Source organism: Ornithorhynchus anatinus, chromosome 16, assembly GCF_004115215.2.
Source record: "Ornithorhynchus anatinus isolate Pmale09 chromosome 16, mOrnAna1.pri.v4, whole genome shotgun sequence".
Taxonomy (NCBI): domain Eukaryota; kingdom Metazoa; phylum Chordata; class Mammalia; order Monotremata; family Ornithorhynchidae; genus Ornithorhynchus; species Ornithorhynchus anatinus.
This window is the reverse complement of record NC_041743.1, coordinates 24149449-24168357: the sequence shown is the minus strand read 5'-3', so window position 1 is coordinate 24168357 and position 18909 is coordinate 24149449. Positions and strand designations below refer to the sequence as shown.

At 42.4% G+C, this 18909-nt stretch overlaps 1 protein-coding gene across 3 annotated transcripts in view; it reads left to right on the top strand.

Annotated features, from left to right (window-relative positions):
• The window catches only part of LOC100080688 (SEC23 interacting protein), a 42468-nt gene extending 27333 nt beyond the window's left edge, over nt 1-15135 (top strand). Inside the window, exons 13-19 of one of the 3 annotated variants that reach the window (XM_007667715.3) lie at nt 5197-5394; nt 6347-6502; nt 7110-7212; nt 9104-9289; nt 10013-10175; nt 11628-11730; nt 14105-15135. In XM_007667715.3, coding sequence (XP_007665905.2) covers nt 5197-5394; nt 6347-6502; nt 7110-7212; nt 9104-9289; nt 10013-10175; nt 11628-11709 — 888 coding nt within the window. In that variant the 3' untranslated portion in view covers nt 11710-11730; nt 14105-15135. Of the gene's footprint in view, nt 1-5196; nt 5395-6346; nt 6503-7109; nt 7213-9103; nt 9290-10012; nt 10176-11627; nt 11731-12695; nt 12822-14104 lie in introns of those variants that run through there. The other 2 variants (XM_029080565.1, XM_029080566.2) reach the window with 2 other exon arrangements.
• Nucleotides 15136-18909: the final 3774 nt, after the last annotated feature.

The window sequence follows — 18909 nt, the reverse complement described above, 5'->3', positions numbered from 1 at the left end:
GCTATCCTCAGTGGTGGTAGGAGGGCTGCGGAGATCATTAGAGGGTTGTGGCCATCTCTTGAATATTTTTTTTTTTTTTTTTTGCCTTTGATGGGGTAGCTTTATCTGCTTCTTGTTGGCGATGAGTTGGAGGGAAGGACCCATATACACTCATCAGGCGATGTGCAGAAGGCTCTGGTCTGCAAATCAGTGATGTCTAGGTGACATTGACCTCTCCTATTTGTCCTGCATGTTTCGTGGTTGTTCTGGATTCCACAATGTAGACTTTGAAATGTCGCCTTTTGTCAGTATCGTAAGGCTCTTCATAGGATTGCTGGTAAATGGTTTGCTGTGTTCCAAGTGGCTCTCCCCCTCTAGACTGTAAACTTGTTGTGGGCAGGGAGCGTTTCTGCTAATTTTGTGGTATTGTACTCTCCCAAGCTCCGAGTACAGTGCTCTACACATAGTAAGTGCTCAACAAATACCATTGATTGATTGAATAGATTATTATTATGGTATTAATTGCTTTCTATGTGTCAAGCACTGTTCTTAGCACTGGGGTAATTCCAAATTAATCGGGTTGGACACAGCCCCTGTCTCACATGGGGCTCAAAGTCTAAGTATAAACCCGAGATTTAAAAACTAATAGGTGCCTGGGAAAGGGGAGATGGCAGTTGAGTTGGCATGAACCGGAAGAGAATGCTCCAAGGTGGCTTTTTAGAAGGTCTTTGACAGAGGGGAGGGTTAGGGGTCGTGGTTCGGAGAACCTGGATAGTTGGGGTTGGAGTGTTCGGGGAAGGAAGGGAAGGAAAAACACTTATGGGCCAGAGGTAGTAAAATCACAAGGTACAGTCAGTGAGAGGAGATGAGTTATAGAGGGAGTTAGCTGTTTCATTCATTCATTCGTATTTATTAAGCACTTACTGTGTGCAGAGCACTGTATTAAGCGCTTGGAAAGTACAATTCAGCAAGGAAGAGAGACAATCCCTCCCCACAACGGACCGAGAGCTTTTTAAGTCGATGATTAGACCAGAAGTCGTGGGCTTGAGTTAGAGGCGTAAACTAGAGTGGATGAAGCATTGATCTGTCCCAGGGTGGCATTGCTCTGGTTACAGTTTTTTTTATTTTAAAGTAATTGGGCTGTAAATGAGCTTCTATTGATCTCGGTGTTTTCCACAGATGACAAGGCTCTGGAGAATCAATTCTGAGATAATGATGTCCGGTCCTCTGATATATTGTCACTGAAGTAAAAGGCTCAGAGTATCTAAATTCATTTACGAGGAGACTTGGGTTTTTGGTTTTTGTGGCTTCTGGGCGAGGGGGGAGGGGAGGGCTTTTTAATGTAAACACCCCGAAGACAGTTCATGACAGTTCATGAAGTTTAGTTTCTTCATTTTAGAGGAAAGATAAACAGGATCATGGAGTCGATGGTATTTGTCAGCTTGGTTTACGTTTGTGTGAATGATATAAAAGTTGAGGATGCAAGAAGTAAAAATACAAAATTACCAGTGGGGAAAGATTGATGGTGTGATGGGCACTATTTCCTTTTGGAAAACTCTCCCTTACATATTTGATCTAAGGAATTGACATTTTATAACTATTAAGTGAATATGCTCCTTCAGCTTGGGAATCTTTTGGCCTTTCTAACATACGTCTCAGGCTGGGCTTGCGCCTGAGAAATGAAAGAAAATGTTTTAGCCCATCCATTAAAAATGAGGTAGCATTTCTGTTTTAAAAGAAGCACTTAAGCTTTTCTAATATTAATGCGAAACTCGGCTTCCCTGCCTCCCTCTCCCTCTGTTGATCTTACACCACCGAGTTTTATTCCTGGATCATCACCACATTACATGTTCTTCTGGTCCTCTGCTTCTGTGTTTGTGCTGCAGAATGCTGGGAGGTAAAAAAAAAATATATATATATATATATATATATATATATATATATATATATATATATATATATATATCCGGATCACCCCATTCACTCCCCAAGGCTACCAATAACCTCCACCGTGCCAAAGTTAATGGATTCTACTCTATTCTAATCCTCTTAGACCCGTTGACGACATACTACTCTGTGAAAACACTTCTGGAAACACTGGTATTATGAATGCAACTCTCTTCTGGTTCTTTTCCTACCCCTCTGATTGAACCTTCTACATATCTTTATCCAACTGTAACTGTTGAGTCACTTGGGACTCTGCTCTGGGTCTCTGCTTCAACTACCACTTTTCTTATGGTTATTTAAGTACTTATTACCACTGGGATAGGTGCAAGATAATCAGGTTGGACAAAGGCCCTGTCCCACATAGGGCTCACAGTCCTAGTCAGAGGAAGAAGGATTTAACCCCCATTTTACAGATGAGGAAATGGAAGCACAGAGAAAATAGGCCACTTGCCCAAGATCACACAGCAGGCAAGTGGTGGAGCTGGGATTAAAACCCAGGTCCTCTGACTCCCAGGCCGGTGCGCTTTCCACTAGGCTGTGTTGTGTCCCACTTGTATGCAGATGACTCCCAAATCTATCTCACGGGCCCTGTCCGCTGTAGTCTTTCATTTCCTGCTATCTCCATCTCTACATGGAAGTCCTGTCGACCTCTCAAGCTCAATATGTCCAAAACTGAACACATCTTTCCTGCACTTAGTACTGCTCTGTAGAAGTTCAGAACCTTTGTCATGGTTTTTCACCAATGAGTCCCCAGTGAAGGATGGGGGTGGGGGACTGTTGTAGGGAAAGAGAAAAGGAAGAAGAGTCTTGGTTATTACGGTAGTTATCTCAAAGTGCTAATAGTTCAGGGAAGATTCTTATCCCTCCAGCAGCATGTTCTAGGGGTAAGAGCATGGGCCTGGGAGTCAGAGGACCTAAGTTCGTATCCTGGCTCTGTCACTTCTCTGCTGTGTGATCTTGGACAAGTCACTTAACTTCTCTGTGCCTCTGCTACTTCATCTGTTAAGTGGGAATTCAGTACCTATTCATCTTTCTATTTAGAATGTGAGCCCTATCTGGGCTAGTTACTCTGTCTGACCTGATTAACTTGGATCTGTCCCTGCACTTGCTAGAGTGCTTGGCACATAGTAAATGCTTAGCAAATGCAGGATTATTATTATTACTACTGTTATTACCACCCTCCTTCCTGTCTCTGAAACCCCCAACTTGAGGGCTCCTCCTTTCTCTCCTTCAAACCTCATCGGGTCTTTTGCCATAAAATTTCTGGAATCCACTCCTTCCTCTTCATGCCAGTGGCTACCTTGCTGGAACAGGTACTTCTCATTTTCCAGCTTGACTACCGCATCAGACTTCTCACTAGTCTCTCTGGTCTGTTCTTCATTCAACTGATTCATTTTTCTAAGCTGTCACTTTTCACACACATCCCCCCAATCCTAAAATCCTCTAATTTTCTCAGCAGCCAGCAGAAACTCCTGACTATCGTTTTAAAGGATTCAGTCGGCTTTTTCCATCCTGCTTATTCCACGGCACTCCCAACCGGTACTGTTCATTCTTCTTAGTCGAACCAAATCATGCCAACCTCTTGCTCACACCCATCACTCTTCCTGAAACTCCCTCTCATTTTAAATGAGACCGTAACTCTCCCCATCTTCAAAGCCCTTCCGATATCACATCTCCAAGAAGCCTTCCCTCATTCATTTCCCTAAGTTACAGCTCCCCAATTGCCATTTCAACACCTTTGGGCCACCTGAGCACTGGTATATTCCCAACTGTGCTTAGTACATATGTGCATCTCATACCTAGGCAAGACTTCATAGACCTAACCCCCTTTATTTCTTCTGTCAAATTATTTTAGTGTCTGTCTTCCCCATTAGACTGTAAGATCCTCGAGGGCAGGGAGTGTGACTATTTCCTTTTTAGATTCTCCCTACCTCTACAATACTGTACACACGGTAGGTGTTCAATAAGTACAGTTGGCTGAGGAATGGTAATCATGGTAAATCTGAAAGAAAAAGTAGAGGGCATGTAACAAAATAAGTGTCATTTGGTTTGAATTGTAGTAGACTGAGAAGGAGATGTAGATTGCGTGCACACTGTTCAAATGAAATATTTCAACCTATCGATTCAAAGACAGTGCTGCTGATGGCAATATTGTTTCCATTGGTGTCAAATGTCCCAGAGAATCCCTTGCACACCGGGCCCAGGAAGAATACAGTGTAGTACACCTTTTCTTGGTCTTAGCCATTCAGGATGGGTGTTGCTGAGACACAGGCAATTAAGACGGGAAAGGTAGATACTCCTGCCAGCGGGGTGTGGGTCTTAAGGGTTTGCAGTTGCTACGACGGCTTGCTTTGAGCTCTCTCCACTGTCCCACATTATGGGAAGTTCTGGTCAGGACACAGGCTTGGTTTGCGGTCCCTGAAAAGAATCATGAGGTCTCCATAGCCTCCCCCCGTGCCCTCACTCACTTCGTCAGCTATTTCTGAGAATGAAATTCAGGATGGCTTACTAAACACGGGGAGCTGGGAGGCAGGTCATGAAAACAAAACCAAAGTGAAAGCAGCGGGCCTGGGAAATAGCGGAAACATCAGAGCAAGACATAAGCAGAAAAGGGCAGTTGTTTCAGGGTGCACTTCCACCTCTAGGCATATTTGCTTGTGTCCACTCCAGTGTGTAGCACAGTACTTGGTATTTAGTAAGCTCTTAAATGCTGCTACTATTATAATTATTATTATTTGGCAGGGCTCTTCCCAGCAATTATCCGACAACTAGGAGAAGCATCTGCCGTAGTGGAAAGAGTACGGGCCTGAGAGTCAGAGGATTTGGGTTCCAATTCCAGCTCTGACTCTTATCTTGCTATGTGACCTTGGACAGGTCACTTACCTTTTCTGTGCGTCAGTTACCTCATCTGGAAAATGGGGCTTGACTCTGAGCCCCTACTGGAACGTGGACTGTGTCCAGCCCGATTAGCTGGTACGGCATTTAGTACAGTGTAAGCTCTTAGGAAATATCAATAAAAGCAAAAAAACCCCACTGCCTGATGAGAAGAGACCTCTCGAAAACAAGGTACATCCCGCACCTTTCTCTGTCAGCCATCATTCCCCAGGGCTGGATGTAGGCTGGGATCAAGACGGATAACGTACTAGTGAGCAGCATTTTAGGGGAACGTGTAGTGAAGTCCTCAGACCCCTGCGGTTTGAATTTGAAAATAGCAAAGAAAAGATGTAACTTTTCTTAAAAGAAATATTCTGACACTTGGTGTTTCAACAGGAACAGAGAAAAGGAGCAGCAGAAAATAAAGCAAGGATTGTTGCCTTGACAAAAGGTCAAGAAGAATCTGCTGAGAGAGCAAAAGACACTGCTCCTCTTGCTTCAGAATCTGATCAGACAAAGAGAAAACTTCCAGTTGGTGCTTCTGTTACCTCAATGCATGTTGATTATGACTTTTTTGAAGTTGGAACAGGCCAGGCAAGTTAGTTTAATAAATAGGGCTGTGTATTTTAAACTGAATGAAAATTCCTGAAAACTTTTTTTCCTGAAAATTTACTTTGCAAAGACACACCAGGATTTCTTCCATTTGGTCTTTAAAAAAAATTGGCCTAAATATCTGATAATATTAACAGTGTATATCAGAAGTTAATATACTTTTAAACTGCAGCTGCAGAGCTAAATTGCTTGTAACCGTTCTCTGTGGACGAGTGATACCTATCATCATGGTATAAGCACTAAGATAATTTATGTAATTAATTCAGAATGACTTCTCTACATTTCTCATTTCCCTCTCTCTGTGGTGGGAGTGCCTCAGTCCGTTTTTATTCCCTCCATTTTCATCGTCTCTTTGTCCTCTTGCCTTTCTTCTGAATTGTCCTTTCTTTGTGGTGTTGATACTGTGACCTTCCTTTAGTTCTGACTTCTGAATCCTTGTTCTTATATATATTTTTTAATCTCTTCCACCTTTTCTACTTACATCTATTAGAAGAAATATAGATGAAGTGTATTAATGAGTTTTTGTTTGACTTGGCCTCCCCTTCTTCATCTCGAGGCTTCAGAAGCCTGAAGATACAACTGAGTTTTTCAGGCGTCCCAATCACTTTTCTAGCAATAAAGCCAAAAGGAAAGAAGCGAACAACTTCTTTCCTTCTGGCTATAAAGCCATTTCATTTAGTGCAGGGAATCATTGCAGGGCTAAGGAAGATATTGAAAATACATTTTGGAACACAATCAGAGTGTGTAAGGTTGTCTCCAGTGTAATGACAGTTTTAAGGGTTACCCTGCATGTGTGTTGTGCTTAATAGATTTAGTGCAATCACTTCTATCAGCCTTAAGGTCTATTTAAAATTTTTGGACTAACGGATTTTGAGATTTGACTCTTCCGAGATGTGGGAAAGATTATCATTTGGTATCCTTCGGTGCCTCGTAGGTGTCTGTGGTTTACAGCTCCCTCGACTTTGAACCAGAGATCTTCTTTGCCTTGGGATCCCCTGTTGGGGTATTTCTCACTGTGCGAGGAGTGGATAGGATAGATGAGAACTACAGACTCCCAACTTGCAAAGGCTTCTTTAACATTTACCATCCGGTAAGTAGAGCAAATGCATTTTGACATTTCGTGTTATTATGGTATTTGTTGAGTGATTACTGTGTGTTAAGCACTGTTCTAAGCACTGAAGTAGATACGAGTTCTTCAGGCCAGAGTTCCTCCCCTGCGTGGGGCTCACAGTCTAATTGAACCACCTCTTTTACAGATGAGGAAACTGAGGCACAGAGAAGTGAAGTGAGCTGCCCTGGGTCACACAGCAGGTCCTCTAACCCCCAGGCCCTTACTCTTTCCACTAGGCCACGGTGTTTCTCATATTGATTTGCTTTCAATTTAGCAATGTGAAAAAAAATTGTATGTGCTGAAAATTGCTCTCATTAGATTATTAACCATTTCTTGTTTTCCTGAGGCCTAGTTTTATCAGCTGGAGCTATTGATGTTACCTGGAACTTTTTGTCTCCAAATTTTCTGTCAACATTTTTTTACTACCATTTTGGGCTTTCCCCTTTAAAAATTATTATTTTTAACCTATGGGCTTTCCCGAAAGCTGGGAGTGCAGACTGTGTGTTTGGTGCTCCTTTCTTAACTAAGTTAAGATCCTGTATGACTAAAGAATCACTTACTTTGTGTCTTAACTTCTTGTTTACAGCTCGACCCAGTGGCGTATAGATTAGAACCTATGATTATTCCAGATTTGGACTTAAAACCAGTTCTCATTCCACATCACAAAGGCAGAAAAAGACTTCATCTAGGTAAAAAGTAACCTGAGCTTTCAGCTTTCTCATTTGATAATTGTTTGTTTTAGCAATTGACTTGTACAAACGACTTTAGAAATGACTAATCATTTAATATTAGCTCTTGTTTTGTTGTTTGCTGTTTTTCATTTAAATCTCACCCCAAACCTTGGTCCTCAGGGCAGTGCTTAATGGGATTTTATCACTGAATATTCTTTTTGTGCTAGTACAAATCAATGAGGCTATTGATGCATTTGTTTAGGGATTCTGGTGCCTTTGGGTGGTGAGAGTTGATTGAAGAAATGGAAATTATGTTATTTTAAGATTCAGATTCCTAGTCTTAATTTGCATTTTGGTTCATTCAGATCGAAGCAACCACTTTTTCTAGGGCCGTTTCTGTTGAAAATCATCCTTGGGGGAAAGAGTTCTGTGTACCACTCTGATTTGTCAAGAGGAGGAAGTGGATAGGAATTAAGTAATCCTTATTCTGTCTTATTGATAAGTGACCTGACTCATTCAAAGGCTCTGCTCTTTTGCAGTTAAAAATATACCACTTCAGTCCAGAAATTGCTTTTTTTATGGAGTGGGAAGCTTTCGTCATCTTCAATTAATCAATCTTATTTATTGAGCACTTACCATGTGTAGAGCGCCCTACTAAGTGGTTGGGAGTGCACTATAACAGGGTTAGGAGTCACATTCCTTGCTCACAAGGAGCTCACAGTTTAGAGGTGGAGAGAGAGGTTAATATAAATAAATGAATTATAGATATGAACAATCGGTGCTGTGGGGTTGAGGATGGGGTGAATACAGGGTGCAGATTCAAGTGCAAGGGCGATGCAAAAGGGAGTGGGAGAAGAGGAAATGAGCTTAGCTTAGAGCTCGGAGGGGATGTGCTTTTAATAAGGCTTCATCAGTAACCTTAATTGAACATTTTCTGGGCTCAGAATCCCATTCTAAGCAGTTAGGCACAAACAACTCTCAATCTTGCCTGTCAACGTGCTCAGTTCACTCTGTGCCCCTAAGAGAACATAGCTTGCAGGGAAGAGAAAATGCAAGTGACACAATGCAAACCACTGGCACTGAAGTCAACTCTTCTGCAGAGGTTCTCGGTCCCAAAGTTTCAAGACCAAGGCTCATCCTTCATTCTTGACTGGAGACTCCGTCATCATCAGATTAGATGTATCGATTAGACTGTAAACCCGTCCAACGGCAGGGACTGTCTTTATCTGTTGCCGACTTGTTCATTCCAAGTGCTTAGTACAGTGCTCTGCACAGAGCGCTCAGTAAATACTATTGAAAAAAATCAGAAGCAGAAGATATGAATTCCCTGCATTCAAGGAGTTTACGGTCTAAGGAGAGAGGCAAGGGGCTACAAATGGCAAGCCTACAGCAGGAAAAAGATAAAGAGCTAAAAGACTGTTGAGAAAATAATAATGTTGGTATTTGTTAAGCGCTTACTATATGCAGAGCACTGTTCTAAGCGCTGGGGTAGATACAGGGTAATCAGGTTGTCCCACGTGAGGCTCACAGTTAATCCCCATTTGACAGATGAGGTAACTGAGGCACAGAGAAGTTAAGTGACTTGCCCACAGTCACACAGCTGACAAGTGGCAGCGCCGGAATTCGAACTCATGACCTCCGACTCCCAAGCCCATGCTCTTTTCACTAAGCCACGATCGGTGCTTGCTGTTCTTGGGGGATTTATATATCTACTCCAGCAGAATTCAGTCGGATAAGTAAGGTGGCTGTGAGTCGTCACAATAAATTATTAGAAATTAAAGGTCTTCACGTAGTTGAGAAATTAAATTGAATTCAAGAGGTAAACGGGGTGTCCCTGAGAATGGTTTTAATAGTTGGAACTTTTTACTGGTAATCCATCATTGTGGTCTTTGGTTTTTTTTTTTTTAAGAGTTAAAAGAGAGTCTCTCTCGTATGGGATCCGATTTGAAACAGGGTTTTATCAGCTCTCTGAAAAGTGCTTGGCAGACCCTGAATGAATTTGCACGGGCTCATACTTCTTCAGCTCAGCTTCAAGAAGAATTAGAGAAGGTAGCCAATCAAATAAAAGAAGAAGAAGAAAAGCACGTCGTGGAAGGTAAATAGCCAAATGAATCTGCTTTAGCTTCATTTTTACTCCAGGTATAGCTTAGGTAAATGGCCGCATGAAGATTTTATCCCTTCCAGAGGGAGGGAGCTTTCTTCCTCTTGGCAGTGAAACTAGCCTCCCCTCTCAGAATATTCCAAATGACTCAGGGAGTTGGGGGAGAGGGGAGAATGCAGAATCTCACCTACTGCCGGAGTCTGTGACCTTGCTGTCGAACATTTTGTCATCAGAGGGTATGTCTGAAACTTTTCCTTAAGTTTCTAGCTGATGGCCACTCGCTTCTGTACTCTATAGTACAAAATTTTGAAGACAGACTAGAGAGGAGTATCAGAGTTGACCTAAAGATCAAAACATTTGGAAATGTCACCCTGAGGTATTCTCTTCAAGATGCTTGTTTTGTTAAGTTGTAGAAATCGCCATCAAATTAGACTGTTACAGCATTGTATCATGAAGATTTGTATTTTCTGTGATTGAAATGCCATTTCCTTGTCTGCAGTGCTACTTGATGCATTTCTCAATTTCTGTTTTATGATTGATTAGCTATTTTTGCTCTGTCTTTCCTGTAATGTATTTCGACTTTCCTCCCGCCGTTTGGGTTATGCCTGCTCAGTTTTTCAGGTTGATGTGTTATATAAAACAAAAGTTCTTATTGATCAGAATCGAAGGACTGAAGTCGAGCGATTGTCCTTTACGTTGAAATGGTTTGAATTTTAGATGAAAAGATGGGTGACAGTCCAGAATTTTCCAAGGACGAGGACTACTTAGGAAAGGTTGGAATGTTAAATGGAGGTCGCCGCATTGATTATGTTCTTCAAGAAAAGCCAATAGAAAGTTTTAATGAATATCTCTTCGCTCTTCAGAGTCACTTATGCTATTGGTAAGAATTCAACTTTGAATAGTTCAAATTTTCTTTAGTCATTTTTATTCTTTATTGCTCTTCTTTGTTTTAAGGGCCTCTCACCTTGCGACTTTAGAGCCTCAAGTGGACTTCCTTTCTTATCCGGGGGGTGGGGGGCTCCAGTGGTCAGGAGTTATGAGATCTAAAGAGAGGCTCACTTATCGGAAGACCATGGAAGCGAGGGGGCAGGTTAGGAAGATACTTGGGGACCACCAATAGAATTAGCCTGGCTCCCCTAAATGATCTTTCTGGAAGTGTCTCTAAATCCTTTAGTGTCTAGGAAATATGGGAAAACCTAAGATCCTGCTGTTAGGGTGGTGTTTGACACACAGACCAGACAGATGTTTATTGCCATTGTTCTTGTCTGTCTGTCTCCCCCGATTAGACTGTAAGCCCGTCAAACGGCAGGGACTGTCTTTATCTGTTGCCGACTTGTTCATTCCAAGCGCTTAGTACAGTGCTCTGCACATAGTAAGCGCTCAATAAATACTATTGAATGAATGAAAGATGTGCAGCATTAACCCGGAGCCTCTGCTGAAATTGGAAGTAAGGTAGCACCCCAAAGACATGGTTTGTGGGGCACAACCCCCGGGGCTTCAGAGGCGTTATGGTGTCCCCTTTGGGAGCCCAGTCATTCTACCAGGAACTGCAATATTTTAGTTTGGTACTGTGATATTGGAAGGTGCAGCGGAGTGGTGGACGAGCTTTTTGCAGTTTGCAAATCACAGTTACTTTTCCTGATTTTCATAAACGTGTAGCTGGCTTTCGCTGATGTGGACAAAATGATTAGAAGATTTCGCCCTGGGGGGTTTTGCCAGTTCCTACCTCTTTTTAGTTAACGTGTAGTAATAACCCATGAACTCCGATTTGTTTTTTGCCCATTCTGATAGTAGAAAATTCATTTCCTTTAGTTGGTCTTCCATGAGGTGGCAGTCTACAGCTACTGACTTTGCAGGTTTTTTGCTCTCTTATACAGAGAGTTGAAGAATGGGGCTGAAAGTAGAGTAATAGAGGTGATGGTGGTGGTATTTATTATAAGGTAGACAAAATTAGACCTGGTCCCTCTCCCCCTGGGGCTCAAAGTGTAAATGGAGGTAGACATAGAAGAGTAACAGAAATGCAAACAACAATAAATTACAAAATAAAAATGCAAGAGAGCAAGGTAAAACAAAGCAACCAAGCATGATTTTAGGTGGAAGGGACTCCCAAATTATTCCCATGGCTCCAGACATAGTCTTCGAGGGCCTTAAGAGGTTATCGGCTTTTTACACTTGAGCTGTTGGGAGAAATTTCACAGCCAATCTAGTCTGTAACAACCCTCCTGGTTAGAGACTAATATGACGACAAAAGGCTAGTTTACCTTTCTTTGGACACAGTGATTGTTTTTGTTAATTGACTTTTTTCCTAAGTTTATGCTTTTCTTCTCCATAGGGAGTCTGAAGATACAGCCCTGCTGATTCTTAAAGAAATTTATCGCACAATGAATGTCAGCCCAGAGCAGCCCCAGCATTGATGTAGTTACAACTTCCAATGAGTGAGTTTTTACAGGATGTAAATCAGAGTACCTTCATTAAGAGGGTGGAGAGAGAGAGTCCATTTTTCAACCCTCCTTTTTCCCCAAGTATAATTTTGTGAAATCGTTCCTGCGTTCAGTCAGTGAGTGGTATTTACTGAGCACTTGTGCCGAGCACTGTACTAAATACTTGGGAGAGTACAGTACATCAGAGGTGATAATGTTCCCTGTTCACAAGGAGCTTACTAAAAAAACATGTTTTTTCAGCCTCCAAACAATGCTGTTTAAAAGTTCCCTCTTTTTATTGTATCCCGTTTCTGGCTTTTCACGAAGCTGAGCTCCTGAGTCTGTAGTATTTACATAGATCAGAGCCCATATGCTCACAATTCAATTTCTTGGTACGTTTGGCAGGCACCTAAAGTTTTAAAGTGCATTTTGCGACCCAGGAAGACATTTTCTTTCCAATTATAAATGTTGTTTTCTCAAACAGAGGTAAACGTTTTTTAACACTTTTTACTTAAAATTAGAATTCTCTGTAAAAATACGTGCAAAACGTGAGCTCAGAATGGCTATACACTAAATCATTTCCAGCAAATACTTCTGTTAGCTTATTGGAACCTCTGCCTAAGCAGGTCTGCCCTGCAAAAAACTCTTTCCGCTGGTCAAAGGGTCCCCGTGGATGGTCATGTTTGGCAGTCATCACGTAGTTCCTTCAAATGGCTCGTTTCCACTGTGGAAGCAGATGACTGAGCTGTTCCTACTGTACAAATATACAAATACTGCAGTAGTGTAATGCACTTATTCTCACAGTGATTATACCAATTGTGTTAAAATGGTGGATATAGCAATTCTAACATGATAATCAGGCATTAATCTAAGCTTACTTGTTTGTGTTCCCAAAATGCTTACTGCTAATATTACCTGAGGCAGTAACTCATATTTCAGGATCCTATAGCTAAGTTTTTTTAACTCTAATCTTTTACCAGGATCTGAATAGTCAAAGTGAGCCAGAAACCACCTTCTTCCAATGTAAAATTTTAATATGTTTTTATAATATCAGAGTTGTCCCACTGTTCAGTGCATTAAATCTAATAAACTGGTTTGCTAAAGGGTATGCTTTGCCAACATTCCCATTTCTGTGAAACTAAAAGGCCCAAAGCTACTATTACATCTCTGTTTTTTGACACAATCTCTCCTCCATTTCAGAAGGTATACTTAAATGAACGGGCAGTTTAATGGGTGATATCACAATTCTAGCTTTTCACACTATTATATAGGGCACCATCTTCAAGAATTGCCGGAAGTTCAACTAACTCCTCACAAAAGGAAAGCATAAAGCCGGGTATAGATTTTTAGCCCAGTGGCATGATTATTCGATCTAGTATTAAGTTGTAACTCAGTCGTTAGTGTTATGCCAGTTGGAGGTTTTGAACAGTATGTGAATCCATTGCAGTCCTTTAAAGAAGTCTCTGAAAAAGTCCTCTAAAGAAGCAGCATGGCGTATGGATAGAGCATAGGCCTAGGAGTCAGAAGGTCATGGGTCCTAATTCCAGCTCCACGTCTGCTGTGTGACTTTGGACAAGCCACTTTGCTTCTCTGTGCCTGTTACCTCATCTGTAAAGTGGGGATGGAGACAGCACCATGTGGGACAGGGACTGTGTCCAACTCGACGTGCTTGTGCAAATAGTAAGCGCTTAACAAATACCACAATTATTATTATTATTATTGTTAGTAAAATGAGTTCAGATTGGCTCTAAAGATATCCAGATCTTAGGTGAACGGGCAGCTGTTCTTTGTGAACGTGACATTTTGGTTTCCCCGGGAACAGTTGTGTAAACCATGTTTCGAATGACGTTATCTATATAGTTCTAATTCGTATTTTACAAGCATATGAGGATACTAACTTTACTGAATAATGACGATTGTGGCATTTAAGTGCTTACGGTGTGCTAAGCACTAGGTTAGATACAAGATAATCAGGTCGGACAAGTCCCTGTCCCACCTATGGAGATTCACAGTCTAAAAGGGAGAGAGAGGAGATAATCTGCATTTTACAGATGAGGAAACAGGCCCAGAGAAGTTGAGACTTGCCCATGGTCACACAGCAGGCAAGTGTCTGAGCCAAGATTAGATCTCTGGTCCCCCAACTTCCAGGCCTGTGGTCTTTCCGGTAGACCACCCTACAAGATTTACATGAGCAAGTTCTCGTTGGTTTGGGGGGAAGATTTAAAAGTCTTCACTGAATATTCACTCCTTCGGTAAGCAATATGCCCCACGATTTAAGCTTACGTATGAGTTCCTCCATTTTCAAAAGGATCAGCAGTGGGTCATGACGGTGACGTAACTTCCAACGTAAGTTTGGAAAGTCTGCTCAAGTTTTCTTTCTCTTGTACAGTTTTATGTTGGGAAAATTGAAGAACCTCCAAAACTTACTCAGCGATGAATGGAAGAGAATAGCTTCATCGGCAACTTTTCGATACAGCATTTTAGTTACCGGCTTTCCTTTAAAAAATAATCTGTAATGTTGGTGGGACTCTCTGGAAAATGAAATTGAGAAAATGAAATTTTAGAAATTTCGATTTAATTTTCTCCAATCAGTTCGGTTGTTCAGTGGACAAATTGAAATGATCAGTGAAGAAATATTTTCAGTTTTAGACTGTTATATCCATATCTAACACGACTGCCAGCTGTTAAACTTGCATTTTATCAAGGGAGTACATTCTTTCTTTAAGGTATAAGGACATCTAGAGAAACTGAAGAAACTTTTTTTTTTTAAATTCATTGTTCCAATTTAAAATGTGAATTCTAGTGTTGAGCTGCTTTAATGCAGTCATTTGTATTTGTTAAAAATAACCAAAATCATTTATATACTATTCTAAGAAGACTGATATTTTATAAATCTTTTTGAGCTTCTGCTGGTACGTAGCACCATTTCTGATGAAGACAGAACACTTTTTCTATATGGAAACCTTGCAAAGAGCTCTGAGAAAGAGCCCGCCGCTAACCGTGCAAATGAATGGAACACTGATGAAGTGGAGAAAAAAAAATTTCCATTAATAAATTGCCATTGCTATAGTCAGGACTGACTCAAAGAAGCCCTGGCTTGGAATTAGCATTAGGTAACCAGGGTATTGGATGTGTGAAATGTTATCGCTTATACGATCTAAATGAAAAGGTGGCTCCCTGATATTTCTTTTGGCTATAAACTCTGATTTCAAATGACCTAAATATTTTCTTCATAGAAAACTTCAGTGCTGACTCTTTTCTGTTATGCAGTAGAGGCATTTTATATTGTTTACAGAGTGAGTTCTCATGGAACATGGTGAATTATTTTGAAATGGATGTGTGATACACATTTTCTGTGTATGTATATGCTGAGTAGCATGAATAAAACATACTGTAACAGCAGTGCAGTTTTACAGCACACTTTGGCCCTCTTCCTTCTTTACAAAAAGATATACAGGGCTTGCAGTATCATTTGTTTTCATTCTGTTATATGTGGCTCCTTATTTAAGACGATTGCACTTTCCATCCTTGGGTTTGCCCTTAAAAGGCCGTCAAAAATGTGGATGGCCCAGATTTTCTGACGATAGGAAAAGAAGGTTAAAAGCAGTTTATATAATCTCAAGGTAATCCTGGTGGCCACTGGTTGTCTTTTCAGTGCCTCCGAAGAATACGTGGGTTAATATTGCATGCTGGTTAACCTCAAATCTGATCATTTGAGACTGATCATCTGATCAATCCACTAAACTGATGGTTCCACTCTGGTCAATAAGTAGATTGCAGTATATCTTTGGGTGTGGGGAAAAGGGAAGAGCTGGGAGAGCTCAGGGTCCGAAATGGGATCTGGGAATTCCCTTCATCCTTTGCAACCCAGACCTTGGAACCGGAAGTTACTATTTCGGACCCCCCACCCCAGGGTCAGCGCATGGGAACCAGGCCTACCCAATTATAGGTGTCTAGAGAGTGGAAGAGGAATCATTCCTTTTTAGTTTGCACATCCAGAAATACTTTGGGGATGACCTTCCTCTTTAAACAGAGGAGTTTTAGAGTTTTTTTCCCTATCCCCTTAAAGGGTTATTAAATATTCCTTTTTTTAATTATTGCAGTTCTCTTCAGGGGAACTCATATCCTCGCCACATTATCCACATGGATTTCTTTTCAGTGTCGAGTGGGCTGTGTCGTGGTAGGAAGTGTTGAAAATAAGTAGACCCCATAAATGTGAAGATGCTGGTCAATCATGATCATGGAAACAGAAGAAAATGTGAATTACAGAAAGCTGTGAGCTGAATTAGGGCCAAAGCTAGTTCATAGGATTGAAATATTAGCTAAACTTGAATGTTTCATATCCCTTAGACAGACCTGCCCAGTTTTTGTTTGGTGATTCAGTCTTTTCTCTGTTTTGTGTTATACGAGCCAGTCTTACCTCAGGTACGAGTATGGATTCCAGACTTTGGTGACAATCAGCTTTCTACCGTACAATGTAAAGACATCTAAGATTGACACCTAAGAAAGCAGTCGATTGAAGGAGGGGCTGGGAACTCATGGCTAATTGTAGATGACTCTCTCCATTTTAGGCTGCCATGCTGTGGTGGACTTGACATTACTTTCTCCTAGCTTTCTGGACAAGAAATAATAACGATAATGGTATTCGTTAAACGCTTACCGTGTGCCAAGCACTAAGTGCTGGGGTAGATACAAAATAATCAGGTTGGACCCAATCCCTCTCCCACATGGGACTCAGTCTCAATCCCCATTTTACAGTTGAGGCCCAGAGAAGTAAAGTGACTTGCCCAAGGCCACACAGCAGATAGGTGGCAGAGCTGGGATTAGAACTCACAGCTTCTGACTGCCAAGCCCATTCATTCATTCAGTCGTATTTATTGAGTGCTCATTCTGTGCAGAGCACTGTATTAAGCACTTGAAAAATACAATTCAGCAATAGAGTCCCTACCCACAGTGGGCTCACAGTCTAGAAGGGGGGAGACAGACATCAAAATAAGTAAATAGGCATCGATAGCATCAATATAAATAGAATTATAAATATGTACGTATATTCACAAGTGCTGTGGGGCGGGGTGGGGTAGAGCAGAGGGAGTGAGTGGGGAGCGATAGGGAGCAGGAGCAGAGGAAAAGGGGGGCTTTTTGGGAAGGCCTCCTGGAGGAGGTGAGCTTTCAGCAGGGCTTTGAAGGGGGGAAGTTGGCTAGTTTGGCGGATTTTGGTCGGGTGGCGGCGTTCCGGGCCAGAAGTAGGACGTGGGCCAGGGGTTGACGGCGGGACAGGTGAGAATGAGGCCCAGTGAGGAGGTTAGCGGCACCAGAGGAGTGGAATGTGTGGGACTGGGCTGGAGAAGGCACAAAGGGAGGTGAGGTAGGAGGGGGCAAGGTGATGGAGAGCCATGCTCTCCTAGCAGCCACTAGGCCATGCTGCTTGCCCACTCTCCTCCACCCCACCCCCCCTTTAGCAGGAAAGGGGCTAAGGCTGATTCAGGATGGAGGCTCAACTCCTTGGCCTCTGCCAGGAAAGAATGAGATGCTCTCGCGTGGCAGGACAAAATGGGACTGCTTTGGAGTCTCCTTTCCCCGCTCAACCCTGCCGGCACCTCTTCAAGCAGACGTGGCACCGAGATGGGCTGAGCAGAGGAACGCTCAACTGACCCACGGATACAAGGCACCACATAAACTGGGCGGTACTTCCAAGGGCGGGGAAGTGCAGGGCAGGGGTGAAGAACAGGCCTTGCAGTAGACGTTGTGCTCCCCTGATGTCCTGGTGCTGCAGTGGGGGAGTCTGTACATCGGCAGCGGGTGAAGAACAGCCTCTATACCCAGCACTGGTCTCCCCAACTACGCTGACGGAAAGATACATCTACCAGGTGGGCTCAGCTCAGAAGATCCGGGGTGTTCGGGGGGAGGACCAACTCCCTCCCCTTCCCACGTGAGCCAAGAACGTTTTTCTTCCTTTTTTTTTTCTGTGTTTCTCCACCCTTTATATACTCCTCTGCCTGCCCCACACCGTCCTTCTACTTAAATGATGTGATCAGTTCTTTACCGACCAGTAGGTCGAAGATTTCGTATATTTGGCTCCTCCACCTTCAAAAGGTTACACACCCTAAGTTAAGCAAATATTTTCATCTGAGAAAATCACAAATGTAAGAAGTTACCAAAAATACTGATTTGCCAATGTTATTTACTGCATCTATTAAGGGCTCCTAAGTGGGCAGAGCCTGATAGAGCTGGGGAAGAGAAAAATGATTCAGAATGGTTCCCGGCCCATGGAGAGCTGAACATTAGCAAACCTAAACCTCTAGTCAAATGGTCATTCATTTATTCAATCGTGTTTATTAATAATGTTGGTATTTGTTAAGTGCTTACTATGTGCAGAGCACTGTTCTAAGCGCTGGGATAGATACAGGATAATCAGGTTGTCCCACAGGAGGGTCACAGTTAATCCCCATTTTACAGATGAGGGAACTGAGGCACAGAGAAGTTAAGTGACTTGCCCACAGTCACACAGCTGACAAGTGGCAGAGCTGGGATTCGAAATTGAGTGCTTACTGTGTGCAGACCACTGTACTAAGCGCTTGGGAGAATATTACAGGCACATTCCCTGCCCTCAACGAGCTTGGAACTCTTAAATCAAAAAATGTGCTTTGGTTCAGGAAAGGACAATCCCTAACAGATAGGCATAGAAAGTCCTGCTAGATTGAAGTACTTAGTAGAGTGCTCTGTTCATTCGTTCATTCATTCAATAGTATTTATTGAGCCCTTACTATGTGCAGAGCACTGTACTAAGCGCTTGGAATGGACAATTCGGCAACAGATAGAGACCATCCCTGCCCATTGACGGGTTTACAGTCAAATCGGGGGAGACAGATGGGCAAAAACAATAGCAATAAATAGAATCAAGGGGATGTACATCTCATTAACAAAATAAATAGGGAAATAAAAATATATACAAATGAGCGGACGAGCACAGTGCCGAGGAGAGGGGGAGGAGCAGAGGGAAAGGCGGGGAAAAGGGGGCTTAGCTGAGGGGAGGTGAAGGGGGGGCAGAGAGGCAGCAGAGGGAGCAGAGGGAAAGGGGGAAGCTCAGTGTGGAAAGGCCTCTTGGAGGAGGTGAGCTCTCAGTAGGGTTTTGAAGAGGGGAAGAGAATGAGTTTGGCGGAGGTGAGGAGGGAAGGCGTTCCGGGACGGCGGGAG